The sequence below is a fragment of the Cervus elaphus genome, chromosome 15 (assembly GCF_910594005.1).
Source record: "Cervus elaphus chromosome 15, mCerEla1.1, whole genome shotgun sequence".
Classification (NCBI taxonomy): Eukaryota; Metazoa; Chordata; class Mammalia; order Artiodactyla; family Cervidae; genus Cervus; species Cervus elaphus.
The window spans coordinates 92742569-92754637 of record NC_057829.1 but is presented as its reverse complement, the minus strand read 5'-3'; the positions used below and the strand labels follow the sequence as shown (position 1 = coordinate 92754637).

At 55.4% G+C, this 12069-nt stretch overlaps 1 protein-coding gene and 1 long non-coding RNA gene across 10 annotated transcripts in view; one reads left to right on the top strand and one right to left on the bottom strand.

Moving 5' to 3' along the window:
* LRRC27 (leucine rich repeat containing 27) overlaps positions 1 to 7202 on the bottom strand; it is a 25455-nt gene extending 18253 nt beyond the window's left edge. For 6 of the 9 annotated variants that reach the window (XM_043925565.1, XM_043925570.1, XM_043925571.1 and 3 more), the window contains exons 1-3: positions 6186 to 6369; positions 5282 to 5542; positions 862 to 992 (exon numbers count right to left, since the gene is read on the bottom strand). In XM_043925565.1, the coding sequence (XP_043781500.1) occupies positions 862 to 992; positions 5282 to 5479 (329 nt within the window). In that variant the 5' untranslated portion in view covers positions 5480 to 5542; positions 6186 to 6369. The other 3 variants (XM_043925567.1, XM_043925568.1, XM_043925566.1) reach the window with 3 other exon arrangements.
* LOC122708858 lies at positions 6626 to 12069 on the top strand. Its single transcript, XR_006345337.1, has 4 exons — positions 6626 to 7024; positions 9484 to 11373; positions 11692 to 11783; positions 11932 to 12069. It is a non-coding gene; the product is annotated as an uncharacterized LOC122708858 (long non-coding RNA).

The following is a 12069-nucleotide window of genomic DNA, read 5'->3' as shown; positions in this document are numbered from 1 at the left end:
GTCTTACATTCAAACCACGAGGTTTCCTAAAGGTCGACAGGCTGCCACGGGGGGACTGGGCCTGGGCCACGGCGCCTGAGAGAGGGGTGGCCTCAGGCTGCACATGCCTCTGGGGGGCACACAGGGGAGGCAGTTTGGCCTCGGTTGTAGAAGGGGGTTGCTAGGGGACGCCTGGCATCTGGGTGGCAGGAACTCAGCAGGACAGCGCAGAGCGTGCCCCAGGGTTTCCGGTTCCCCCAGACGGGAAGACCGTCTCATTGTCTACCAGGAGCTGGTACAGTCACACATGGGCCCTCGGGAGCGAAGCCGCAGGTCTGCATGCATCAGAAGTATTAATATTTCTGACACGGGAGCCAGAGATGGAACCTGCTTGTGGGGATAGCTGCGGGCGCCATCCAGCAGAGGCGCCGTGGTGCTGGCGTGTTCCGAGGTACTGGGTGTCCTAAGTGATAATCATGTATGTGCTTTTGGGCTTCCCTTGTAGCTCAGTCAGTAAAGAATCCACCTGCAATGCAGGAGACCTGGGTTCAATCCCTGGGTCAGGAAGATCCCCTGGAGAAGGGAATGGCAACCCACTCCGGCATTCTTGCCTGGAGAATCCCATGGACAGAAGAGCCTGGCGGCCTACAGTCCGTGGGGTCACAAGAGTCGGGCACGACTTAGTGACTAAACCAACCACAGCACATGCGCTTTCGGTACCTGCAGCCACCACAGGCTCTAAACGGCTTTGAAGACCCCACTACACGCTTCTGTTCTAAAGTTGAGATTCACGGGAGGAGTGGGGGAGAGCGAGGCAGCCAAAGACAGGCACGTTAAAGAGACGGTGACCTCCTCACCCGGCCAGACAGACATGCTACTCACTTGTGACGGCCAATCCCAGAGGGCAGTGCGGTGATCCTGTTGAAACGCAGGTCCAGCCACAAGAGGTTGGGGAGCAGCTGGAAGAAGTCCTTAGGAATCGTGCACAGGGCATTTCGCTGAAGGTGCAATTGCTTCCGGGGGGAAAAGAAGAATGTTTTGTCAGCCAACTAAATTCTAAAACGTGATACACCCTCAGAATATTTGCACTGGTGACTGCAATCACACACAGCGAGTTACACGAAAACCCGAGTGTTTCCCCTGAAATGGTTGAAACGGGAAACACAAGCATCAGAAAGTCGAGGCCTGGGGGCTCCCCTGGTGGTCCAGTGGCTGAGCATCTGCTCTGAATGCAGGGCACGCAGGTTCAGTCCCCTGGCGGGGAGCGAATATCCCACTTGCTGGGGGCAACTAAGCCCATGGGCCACAGCGAGAGACGCTGCAGACCACAGATGAGACCCGATCCAACCAAACATTTCTCTTAAAAAATTTAGAGTGAGAAAGACGAGGCCAGGCCTCCCCACGCAGCCGCTCGAGCGGCTTCCCACCTGAACGTGGCTTCTCTCCCAACCGGTGGTCGAGACGCCACCGCTGAGCACATCCACCTTTTCCACCAACTAGAATGCCCACCTTCACCCCTGGTGTGTCTGCGTCCCGGTCCCCATCCCGGGCCCACACGCAGTGTCCACGGCCCCGCTGCCCAGAGGATGAGGGCAGGCGCCGCGTCTGGGTCTCAGTTCCTGGGTCAGGAGGCGCTGAAAGGGCAACCAAAGGGCGCAGGGCTGAGCTGTGAGCCGTGGCGTCACCGGTGCTGCAAACGGCCACACAGAGTCAGCCGGTCACGGTCACGTCAGGGAGTCTGACCCCCACCCAGTGGACCCTTAGGTCACCACGGAGCCAGACAGGGCAGCACGGGAGGGAGGGGCCAGGACACACGCACGTTGGCCCTCGCGCAGCGCGCACCGCGTACGAGTGAGATGTGGCCGTCAGGGCAGCCGGGTTGGTGGTGACACAGAAACCTTCTCTCCCGCGGTCGCCACCTGCTGCGTGGAGTCACCTTTCACACACGGGAAAGTCTCAGCCGCCCAGTCGTGTCCGACTCTCTGTGACCCCATGGACTGCAGCCCCCCAGGCTCCTCTGCCCACAGGATTCTCCAGGCGCGGACACTGGAGTGGGCTGTCATCCCGTCTCCAGGAGAGCTTCCTGAACCACACAGAGACGCATCTATGTATTTCTGTTCACCAGGGCGGCAGAGTGGAGAACTGAAGGACACCGGCCGGGAAACCAGGCTCCCTGGGTTCAAATCTCTACTTGGAAAAACCCGCGAGCTGTGTGCCCTGGAGGAGGTTCCTGAGCCCCTCTGTGCTCCGGGCCTGGCCTGTGTCGGTGTGCACGCCCTGGGGGAACGGGCCGCTCTATTACAGCCCCGGGCACACGGCAGGCGCTCTTCTGCCACCAGGGTCTCGGTCCCAGCTCTGCGGCCAAAGCCACCTTCCAAGTCCCGTCAAGCGCACGGCACACGCTTGAGACACGCCAGCAAGAAACCGCAGATAAGCTGAAAACACAATCCCAGGTCAGCTCAGACGCGGCCAGGGACCGCCTGGTGACTGGGCTCGGCTTGTGGATGCCGTCGCTCCGGGCCACTCCCGGCCCAGCCCCCGGGCAGCTTTAGGCGCTCTGTCTCCCAGACTCAGCCCTGAAGCTGCGGGTCCTCGTCCACATCAGAGGAGGAGATCGCAGAGATACGCCCGCCTCCGCCTCGGCTCCCTGGGGCCAGGCTGAGTGCATCACACGAGCCCACCCTGCCTGCCGGGTTCCGTGAGGCCTCGTGAGGATGGGAAGGCTGGGGAGGGCGTCCATGTCCCCTGACCGTGAGGGTCTCTGCGGGAGTGACTGGAGGCTTTGGAGGGTGTTGCTATGGCTGCAAAACGCAACGTAACACCTGAAGGGCCACAGCTGGGGTGGTCACCTCACTCGGGGACTTGTTGCCACGGTGACAAGGTTGACACCTCTGTATTCTGAGAGGCACAAATAAAGCCCCTTCATTCAGGCTAAAGAAGGCTTCCTCCTTCTTTTATGCATGAAGGCACCATGAGTCTCTACACTGCTGGGCTCCTCGTTCAGAACCGAGAGCGTTTGCTTCACTAAAAGTGGTGTATTATAGGAAGACACAGTAATTCACTCGTGGAGGGCAGTGCTAAGGAAACAGCAAGACCAGTGCTGGCCCAACAGCACACATAGGCTGTGGAACACAACCAGGGCTAGGAAAGCAAGCGGCCACCTAAGTCTAAGCACCCGGCCACAGACACTGGGGAGGCCAAGAAGTTCGTTCATTTCTTTGCATGTGATGGTTCCAGTAGCTCTCGTCTTTAACTTCATTGGAAACAATTTTGTTATAGTGTGACAGCTGTCATATCGGTATAAATTTTTTTTTAAAAACTTATCAAAACTGGTCAATTTTTGTGCAGCCATTTAAACACTGAAGATGGAAGCAAAAAAGCAACATTTTCAGCATCTTATTGACTGAGCATGCACACACAAAAGCTTTCTTATTTCAAGAAAGGTAAGAATGAGATTGAAATGCAAAAAAAAGACTTGTGCCGTGTATGGAGTATGTGCTGTGACTGATCAAAAGTGCCAAAAGTGGTTTGTGAAGTTTTATGCTGGGATTTCTCACTGGACGATGCTCCATGGCTCAGCATACTCCTCGAAGTTGACAGCCACCAAACTGAGACATTGAGAATAACCAACGTTACACCACACGGGAGAGAATGGATATACTCAAAATGTTCCAAGCAAGCACTGAAAATCATTTGCACCAGCTTAATTATGTTCATCGCTTTGATATTTGGGTTCCACGTAAGTTAAGTGAAAAAACCTTCTGTACCTTATTTCCACATGTGATTCTCTACTTAAACATAACAAAAATGTTCCATTTTTAAAACACCAGGCAAGGAAAAATGGATACTGTACAAAAGTGTGGAACAGAAGAGATCACAGGGCAAGCGAAATGAACCACCACCAACCACACCAAAGGCTGGTCTTCATGCAAAGGTGAGGTAATGTATGGGGTGCAGTTGGCAGGGAGTCCTCTGAGCTCCTGGAAAATCACACGATTGGGTCCAACAAGTGCTGCTCCCAGTGAGACCAACCAAAAGCAGCATGCCACGAAAAATGTCCAGAATTAGTCAACAGAAAAAAAAAAACCTCCCATCAGGATAATGCAAGACTGAATGCTTCTTTGGTGACCAGGCAAACACTGTTACAGCTTGGCTGGGATCCTCCGTATCCAGCAGACACTGCACTTCTGGATGTTCATTCGTTTCAGTCTTTACAAAATTCTCTTAATGGAAAAATTTCAATTCCCTGGAAGACTGTAAAAGGCACTTGGAACAGTTCTTTGCTCAAAAAGATAACAAGCTTTTGGAAGATGGAATTACGAAGTTGCCTGGGAAATGGCAGAAGGTAATGGAACAAAACAACGAATACGTACTTCAATAAAGTTCTTGGTGAAAATGAAAACTGCCTTTTATTTTTACTTAAAAATCGAAGAAGCTTTTCGGCCAACCTAATAAAAGCACTAAAAACTGTCAATCAGCAGGCTAACAGCTCGACACATGGGTGTGTGTCCTGTGTGGACACTGCTTTATATGCTGATCCTCCTGATACACCATGAAGACAAGCTGAGGTTCAAGGAAGCTGCATGACTATTGGGCAGCGAGAGAGCTGCTGACCCTGGACAGTCTCCGTCAATCTGTGCAGAGGGAACTTTGCTGTAGAACTCGCCAGAGGAGACAGACCTGCTGGATCTCAAGTAGGCGGGGGCGGGATCCCATGAAGGCACCCGGCCCACAGCATAGTCAAGGACTCACCATGGGCAACGCTGTCGGGGGAGAAAGGTTTGACTGAAGTTTTTAAGGGGTACTGTGGTTTTTGCTTTTTTAGATTGGTTTTTTTTTTTGGATATAGACCATTTTTTTAACTCTTTATTGCTTTTGTTACAACACTGCTTCTGTTTTTTTTGTTTCTTGCCTGAGAGGCATGTGTAATCTTAGCACCCAACCAGGGATCAAACCCACACCCCCTGCACTGGAAGGCAAAGGCTTAACCACCGGACCTCCAGGGAAGTCTCTCAGGGGTGCTGAGTTTTGATTAAGAGACCAAGTGTGTTTTTAGCAACAGTTTCCACCCACCATGGGCTTTTTACTTAAGATGTTTCCAAGGAGAGGACATTAGCCTCTGGCTGGTCCCCTGCTGGAATTTCTCATTTTGCAGTGAGCCGCACATGAAACCCCAAGCTGACCCTCTTCCAATCCACCTCATTCTAGAATTTCTCTCTAAAAAGAAACCTGAAAGTGAGCAAAGCCTTCATTCACATCTACACGGCCTGCGTGCACCAAGCCCGGAGGCTGCCCCACTTACTCTGAGGTTGGGGACTTTAAAGATCTCCTCAAAATGGTGAAGACCACTTTGACTCAAGTCTAAAATCGCTGAGGAGGAGAAGATGACCCCCGCGTGAACGTCTCTGGAGGCGGAGGTGGGCTTGCTTCCAGCCTGGCCAGCGCTGCTCTCCTGGTCACCAGCCCCGCAGGGAACCGAGAGGGAACCGCTCCCCTCCATCAGTTGGCCGGGAGGAAGCACTCCTCTGGGGACCGCGGCGCATCCTTCAGGATGTGGAGTCACCTGGAGACAGGGGGCGGGGAGGGGAGACACATCAACAATGGGTACGCAGCACAGTCACGCCTTCCGGCGGCTCGGCAGGCCTGCAATGACTGTGCTGGCTTACAAAAACCTGCGCGTCTAATAAACAGCATGATAAACCGGACTTTGGTAAAACGAAGCGGGCTGCAAGAAGGCTCAGGTTAAACTGCTCCGCCCCTCCCTCTGCACCTCGGAGTTCCAGTCTTAACTTTTAATTCCTGGAAAATGCAAAGGAGAAATGCCTTCTCGAGGGACGAAACCGAATCAGAACGGTTCCAAATCCACACGCTGGCATCTCCCTCCCCTGGGTGCGGAGGGCGCCCTGAGCTCGCCCTTTCTTATTTGCAGGTCTGGGTCCTTCCCATCAGCGTTTCGCTCAGCGGGGGTGCTGCCAGCTCAGGGTCTGCAGTGTGTCTGTCCCTCCATTTCAGGGGCGGGGAGTGCGAGGCCCGCGCCCCCTGGGCCTTCCCGTGGGTCCTTTTCTATGACTACGGGGAGTTCAGGCTGCAACCTCCCCAAACCTCTAGACCAAGGAGAAAGTCTCAGGACCGCGAGCGGGCGGGGCGGGCCGCGCAGGGGCTGGGAGGCAGCGTCCCCACTGCGTGGGCCGCGCTCCGGGACCCACCTCCCATCACCCGGCGCCCCTAGCATCTCCCGATGGGTCCTCGCCCAGGCGGGGCGGGCCGCGCGGGGGCAGGGAGGCGGCGCTCCGGGCCCCACAAGCGCGCGGTGCCCCAGAGTCTCCAGTGCGCCCCACTTCCCATCAGCCGGCGCCCCCAGCTGGGTCCCCGTGCCAGCCCACAGCCCGTCCTCACCCGCCCGCCCCGGGAGCGGAGGGCCCAGCGGAACAATACAGGCCGCTGGCGCACGCGGTCGCCATGGCGACGCGGCCAGTCGGAGGCGGTGGGCGCACGCGGTCGCCATGGAGACGCCCGGCCGTACGGCGGCCCGCAGGCACCAAACCGCGCGGAGGGCGCGTGGGGACGGTGCTGCGCCTGCGCGCGCGCTGGTCTGGACGTAAGGTCCCCGCCTCGCCCGCCGTCCCCGCCCTTCTCGGCTGGGCGGTCGGTGACACGGACGGAGGTGGAGCGTTCCGGACAAAGGGGACAAGGGCGCTGAGGCCCAGAGCGTCCTGCTGCGGGAGGGAGGGGGCCGCGGGGAGCCGCCGATCGCCCGCACTGGTAGGCTGGCTTTCCTGGTGGAGCCCCCGGCGTCCAGTGCGTGGACGCCCTCCCTGCTCTTTACCTCCCCGCCAGCAGCAGGCAGACCTCCTTCCTCCTGGGGTCACAGGATGGCGGTCCCGGCTGCAGTCAGGCCGACACTCAGCGCCCAGGAGGGCAAGGGAGCCGCCCCCCTCGCCCTCCCCGCCTGGAACTGGCTTCGGACACCTAGACCCGTCACCGGGAGGGAAATGAAGCCCATCAGGGTTTGTCTCGGGGCCGGGCCTCCGCTCCTAGCACCCAGGTAGAAAGGTCTGCGCGCCTGGCACCTGTGCCCGCCCGGCGCAGGGCCACGGGGGTGACGTCATTAAGGGAGCTGACCTCTGCAGTCGCCAGGCTGCTCGAAGGGTCTCTGGAAGCTGCCGCCGCCCTGCCTGACGCTGCAGCCTCAAGTGTGTGGAGCAGGTAGTCACGAAGGGAAGGTGGAGCTGGAGGGGGGGACCAGCGAGCCCAAGCTCGAAGTCAGGAGGATGGGCGCCTCACGTGGGTGTCCTGCAGAAGTTGGCACCGTGTCAGGAAACCGCACTCACTTCTGGCCCAGGAGCTGGAGAAGCCAAAGGATGGCTTGAGAGGCGAATCAGCCGCACACCTGCCTCCTGCCAGGGAGGGGAGCCAGCAGAGAAGGGGCATCTCGTGGGAGCTGCAGCCACACTGGGCCCCTGCCCTGACACTCCAGGTTTCAGAACAGTCCAGGTACCTCATGCTCCTGGTGGTGGTCAGCCGCTGAGTCAGGTCCGACTCATGCTCCCCTGCTACCTCCCACATCTCAGGCCAAGAGCCAAGTTAGGAAACCTGCCGGAAAAGGAATTCTGGAGAAGTAGTTCAGCCCAGCCTCGCTGACACATAACGGAGCCAGCTCAGCACCTGTCAGACGTGAGGAAAGGGCTGACTGGCCGCTGAGCAGGCGACCGAAAGCGTCAGTGCTAGAGCTGTGAAGAGTTTCACACGGGTTTTAACAAAAGATGGTTTTGGGTTTCTGCTGTGGTCGAACCAAGTGAGGTCATTCAGACCAATCCTTCCACGAACACCGGAGTGAGGGAAATTTTCCACGTGCGTGCTGTATGTCAGTACTAGAGTTTATTCTGTACATTCTTAGAAGAAAGTATGGGTGAATTTTGCTCTTAGGCTCAGAAAGGATTTCTTAAACAGGATATAAAAGCAGTAACCATAAAAACAAATGTTGATAAATTCACTACATTAAAAGTACTCTTGTATGTCTAAAAGACACTGTGAAGAAAATTCAAAATTGAGCCCCAAACAAGACAAGATATTGCCAATTCTTATATCAAATAAAAATTAGTTCCACAATATATAATCTAATATATATGCAGAATACAAAAAGAACTATATTTCCATTTTAAAAATATTAAGATAATAGTTACATTTAGATCAACAGGCAAAATATACACACCAACAATTCCCAGTAGAGGAGGAAAAACCAGCCAATAAAGATATGAAAGAGGATTTCCTTGATGGTACAGTGGATAAGTGTGCAAAGTGCAAGTCGTTCAGTTATGTCCGACTCTTTGTGACCCCATGGCCTATATAGTTCATGGAATTCTCCAGGCCAGAATACTGGAGTGGGTAGTTTTTCCCTTCTCCAGGGGATCTTCCCAATCCAGGGATCGAACCCAGGTCTCCCACATTGCAGGCGGATTCTTCACCAGCTGAGCCACAAGGGACGCTCTTGTGGATAATCCACCTGCCAATGCACGGGGCGCAGGTTCCGTCCCTGGTGGGGGACGATTCCACATGCCTCAGAGCAACTGAGCCCATGCACCGCAACGCCTGAGCCCTAGAGCCTGCAAGCCGCAACCACTGAGCCGAGCACCCAGGGCCTGTGCTCCGAAACTAGCGAGGAGCCCCCACTGTGCTGGAGGACGCCCTCGTGCAGCAGCGAAGACCCAGAGTAGCCAAAACTACACAAAACAAATAAACGAATACAGCAGTGTGTACTTGTCAAAAAATTTCTTTTTTAGGTTATACAAAGATGCTCCACTTCACCAGCGAGCAGGGAAATACAGTTTTATCCAAATGAGACACCACTTCACCCTTGCTCAGTTGGCAAAAATGAAGAGGTCGGGAAGCCCCCATGTTTGTGCCTGTGGCTCATTCTGCTGTCACGGTGTCTGTCAGCCCTTGGGGCGTGTGGGAAGGCACCAGCTCTCCTGTGTCAGCTGGACTCCCATGTACAGTGACCCCACGTTCCCCTCCAGAGTCTCACAAACAGAGATGCATCAGAACAGGTGGGTGGAGATATTCACAGCAGCCTCCCCCACGTTAGCAAAACCTGGAAAGGGCCCCAAAGGCCAAGACAGGAGAAAGCCATGAAATGAACCAGCACTAGCTGCACACAGTGAGAATGGGTCTTAGAAACAGCTTTTGGTGGGGGAAAAAAAAAAGCAAATTCCAGGAGACCATAGAGTATGAAACTTTTTTTTTATACAAGCAAAACTAAGTAAGTTGTGAATGGTAGGATTCTAAAACGACAAAAACCAAGAGTCGGTTGGCCCGTGATCTGAGCTGGGGGAGCAGGAGATAGGGTGAACGTGGCTGGTGTTGAGGGTTGGGTTGTGTCCCCCGATTGGAACCCTGACCCTAGGACCTCAGACGTGCCTTACGTGGAGACAGGGTGTTTAAAGAGGAGATTGGTGTTAAACACGGTCACGGAACGGCCCTTCTCCAGTGTGACTGTCCTTACAGGAAGAGGAGATCAGGACACAGTCATGCAGACCGACGGCCCGTGAGGACGTGGGGAGAAGTCTGCAAGCCAGGGACGAGCCGGCTCTGCTCACTCCTTGATGTGGGACTTCCAGCCTCAGACCGTGAGAAAATAAATCCCTGTCACTTAAGTGCCTGCTCTTCAGTCTTTGCTACAGCGGCCCCAGGAACGCATGCAGTGGCGGTCCGAGGGCGGGTATCCCCGCCCAGGGTGGGGGTGCTGGTGAAGTGGGCGGCCCCTGGGTGGGGTCTAGCTCTTACCCCTTTGTGTGTTGTGGGTGCCACTGTCTGCATCCTGTTCCAGGAGAGAAGGGGTGGGGGCAGGGCTGAGCATCTGCAGCCTGTCTACTTGTGTGCGGGGGGTTTGTCCTGACACCCCTTCCTGCCATCGCCTGGGCCTGGGGGCTGTTCTTGGAGGTCAGCAGGGTCTTTCCCACGCTCTGGCTGAACCTCGGGCACTTACCTGCCTCCCAGGCCTTCTCTCCTTCACCTGTGGAGCAGGGTGGCCATGAGAGGCTTTGGAGGGCAGCTGTGAGTCCGGATCACGGTGAGAGGCAAGGGTGCTGCCCAAGGGGCCAGAAACGGGCAAGGGTGCGTCTGGTGCTGCGAGGAGGCGGTGTCGTCACCCCAGTGTCGAGAGCAGGGAGGCGTCTGCGGGCTGGGCACGGGTGGGCGGAGGTCCTGGACTCACGCCGGCTCTGCCCCCCGCCCTCCGGCCGCCTGCCCCCTCCAGGCAGGTCTAAGGGGACACAAGAAGGTGGGGACTCCCCCACAACAAGACACTAGAACACAGGTGATTTCTCCCTGAGGGCCTTCCCAGGGCCACAGACCCAGCAGGCTCACAATCTGATGAGAACTCAGCCGTAACTGTGATACCTGCTGGCCCCCGGCCTGGGTCTGACACCCATGAGTGCTCTGTGCTGGCCTAGCAGGCCCCGCAGTGTCACCAAGGTCTCATCTCCGCGCCTAGCAGGCGCCTCCGTCTGCTGGAACTGCCCAGCACCTGCAATGAGCCGCTTTCTGCTCCAGGCCCCGGCCCTCCCCCCAGTGCTGGGTGCCCGGTTGAGGGGTGGCCAAGGCCCTCTGAAGCACCTGCTGACTGCTGCCTGCAGAGACCTACCCCAGCCCGGAACTTGGAAGCAAGCACCCAGCCGCTGGTGATAAACCTCTTGTGTGCGCCCCTGCGGGTGCTCCCCATCCAGGGCTGGTGGCCTCCCCGACAGACGATACTTTCCAGGGGCCTGAAAAGGACTGGCTTTGGGCTGCAAGGCTTGCCTTAGGATCGGAGCTCCAAAAGGAGTCAGAGATGGGAAGATCCACTTTGAAGACAGGATGGGGGACAAGTACAGAAACCTAGACGGTACAGAAAATTGGCTTGGCCCTTTCTTCTAAAGATTTCAGGAGAAATTGTATAGAACTATCTCAGAAGCAAGGGTTCTCCCCCAGAATCCTTCCTCCCCACGTGGTCCTCACCCTCGACAAGTCAGCTGCGAGTACGTATCCCTGTTTGAGGGGAGGGAAGCATGGCTCTGAGGGGCTGCTGAGGGCAGAGCATTGCCGCAGAGAACCTCTCGGGCCCTGAAACTGGGTGGACTCTTCCCCGCTGAACTCTGGACTTAATTGGAACAGAGAGCTCTTGATTTCTTCCAGTGTCTCCCTTTAGGAATGGAAACGTCTGTCCTATGCTTGTCCCACCATTGCATTTTGGAAGCAGATAACTTGTTTCTAGAGACACAGGTCCACCAATGGAGAACTTTGCGTCAGGCTGGGTCAAACCTGGAATCTCACCCAGACCCGAGTTACCCAATGGGTCTTGCACTTCTGAGCTGATGACATTTAGATGAGATTTTTGGACTCAGTCAAGCTCTAATGGTGAGACTTTGTGGATGCTGGGATGTGGTGAATGTATTCTGCATGTGGGGTGGGCTTACATTTGGGGACCAGGCAGTGGACTGTAGTGGGTTTAGTGGTGGCCACCCACCAAAAGATATGTCCACCTGAAACCTGCGAATATGACCTTATTTGTAAAGAGGGTAATTAAGTTAAAGATGGTATCATCCTACATTAATGTGTTCATATGCTTAGTTGTGACCGACTTTGTGACCCCATGGATTGTGGCCCGCCAGGCTCCTCTGTCTGTGGGGTTTCCCAGGCAAGAATACTGGAGTGGGTTGCCATTTCCTTCTCCAGGGGATCTTCCAGACCCAGGGATCGAACCAGTGTCTCTTGCATTGGCAGGTGGATTCTTTACCACTAATGCCACACAATCATCCCACATTAAGGTGAGTCCTAAGTCCTATAACAAATGTCCTTTTTTTTTAACAAAAAAAAATTTATTTATTTGGCTGTGCTGGGTCTCTTAGTTGCAGCATGTGGGATCTAGTTTCCTGACCAGGGATTGAACCTGGACCCTCTGCATTGGGATTGCAGAGACTTAGCTACTGGACCACCAGGGAAGTCCCACAGATGTCCTTGTAAGGGAAGAAAAGGGTAGAAGACACAGATGAAAAGGTGGCGTGATGATGGAGGTAGAGCTTGGAGCGATGCCTCTGCAGACCGTGAGATGCC